Source organism: Hipposideros armiger, unplaced genomic scaffold, assembly GCF_001890085.2.
Source record: "Hipposideros armiger isolate ML-2016 unplaced genomic scaffold, ASM189008v1 scaffold_2, whole genome shotgun sequence".
In the NCBI taxonomy this organism is placed as follows: Eukaryota; Metazoa; Chordata; class Mammalia; order Chiroptera; family Hipposideridae; genus Hipposideros; species Hipposideros armiger.
The window spans coordinates 3,812,106-3,813,603 of NW_017731352.1; the positions used below are offsets into that span (position 1 = coordinate 3,812,106).

General features: G+C 55.3%; 1 protein-coding gene across 1 annotated transcript in view; it reads right to left on the reverse strand.

The window, feature by feature from the left end:
- Positions 1 to 575: 575 nt before the first annotated feature.
- Positions 576 to 1,498, reverse strand: part of LOC109379378 (serine/threonine-protein kinase MARK2-like) — a 2,446-nt gene continuing 1,523 nt past the window's right edge. The window contains exons 2-3 of the mRNA XM_019635943.1: positions 1,313 to 1,479; positions 576 to 1,041 (exon numbers count right to left, since the gene is read on the reverse strand). Coding sequence (XP_019491488.1) covers positions 576 to 1,041; positions 1,313 to 1,479 — 633 coding nt within the window. The remainder of the gene's footprint in view (positions 1,042 to 1,312; positions 1,480 to 1,498) is intronic.

Here is a 1,498-nt window from a genome sequence, read left to right on the forward strand (position 1 = left end):
GAGTCTGTGGTTAGCACTCTCCCCCCACACCCTCTCATGTCTTAGTCAGGAGGCACTGATCTTATGCACTGGGACATTCCCAAAAAGTTGTAGAAACAAGACTTGCCAGAACCTTCCATCCTATTAATCCGCCAAACCTTCCCTCCCTTATTAAGCTGGTATATAAACCTTTACCTCTAGCTATTCCAGGAGCTACTCTAGGATACTATAGGGAGTACTATAAAGTGGTCCTGTGTGCGTATTATGTTTTTTGCCTGTTAATCTGTCTAGTGTCAGTTCCTATGCAGCCTCCTCCCCTCAGTCAGACATAAGTTGGTAAAGAAGTGTTTCCTTCCAACAGTTTATATAAAAAATGTACTTCATGAGCCCTGGCTGGGCTCGGATGCCGCGGGCCTGGATTCTGGTTTGGGCTCAGGAGTGGGGGTCCTTGAGCATCTGCTGGGCTCGGGAGTGGCGGTCCAGGATTCTGGGCTGGCTCGGAAGTGGTGGTCCTGGAGCACATGCTGGGCTTGGGAGTAGCAGTCCTGGAGCATGGACTAGGCTTGCGAGTCATGGACCTGAAGCCCAGGCTGGGCTCAAATGTGGCTGTCCTGGATTCGGGGTTGGGCTTGGGAGTGGCAGCCCTGGAGCATGGTCTGGGCTCTGGAGTATTGGCCCTGGAGCTTGAGCCGGGCCTGGGAGTGGTGGTCCTGAAGCTCGGGCGGAGCTAGAGAGTAACAGCCCTGGAGTACAGGTTGGGCTTGCAAGCCATGGACCTCGAGGTGGAGCTGGTCTTGGATGTGGTGGTCCTGGATTCTGGGCTGGCCCGAGAGTGTTAGTCCTGAATTCTGGGCTGGCTCGGTAGTGGTGGTCCAGGATTCTTGACTGGTTCGGGAGTGGTGGTCCTTGAGCAAGTGCTGGGCTCGGGAGTGGTGGTCCAGCACCACCACTTCTGATTTGATTGCTGAGTCCAGGACCAATGCTGGACTCAGGTTTGGCTGATGATCTGGCAGACTCTTTGGACTCCTGCCCTGCCTCATGGTCCATAGGCTGCTGCCCTGCCTGTTGGAAAATGGAGCACTCTGGCTGAACCTCCTGGGCTGGGGAGGGACTAGGGCTCTGGAGCCCCAGAGGATGGAAGGGCTTTCCCTGCATGTGTGGACTTCAGCTTTTTTTGTTTATAGTGTGTGGACCACAGGGAGTCCAGCTTGACCTCCCCTGCCTGGCGTCTGAAAGCTAAAGGGGAGCTACCTGATTGCATCTGCAGGGCCCCTTCCTGGGCGGCAGACAGCAGAGTTTTCTAAAAAAGTTCAGGGTTCTCCTAGTCACTGACCTTCGGAAGCCCTGCCTGGGGGAGGGAAAGTCTCCGGGGAGATACAGGGAGTCTTGGGTATGGCTGTTGATGCTGGGCTCGAGAGTGGATGTCATAGATTCTGGGCTGGAGTCAGGAACGATGCGCCTGATGCGCGGGTTGAACTTAGGAGAGACGAGCCTAAAGCCCTGCTTGGGAGTGGCGGTC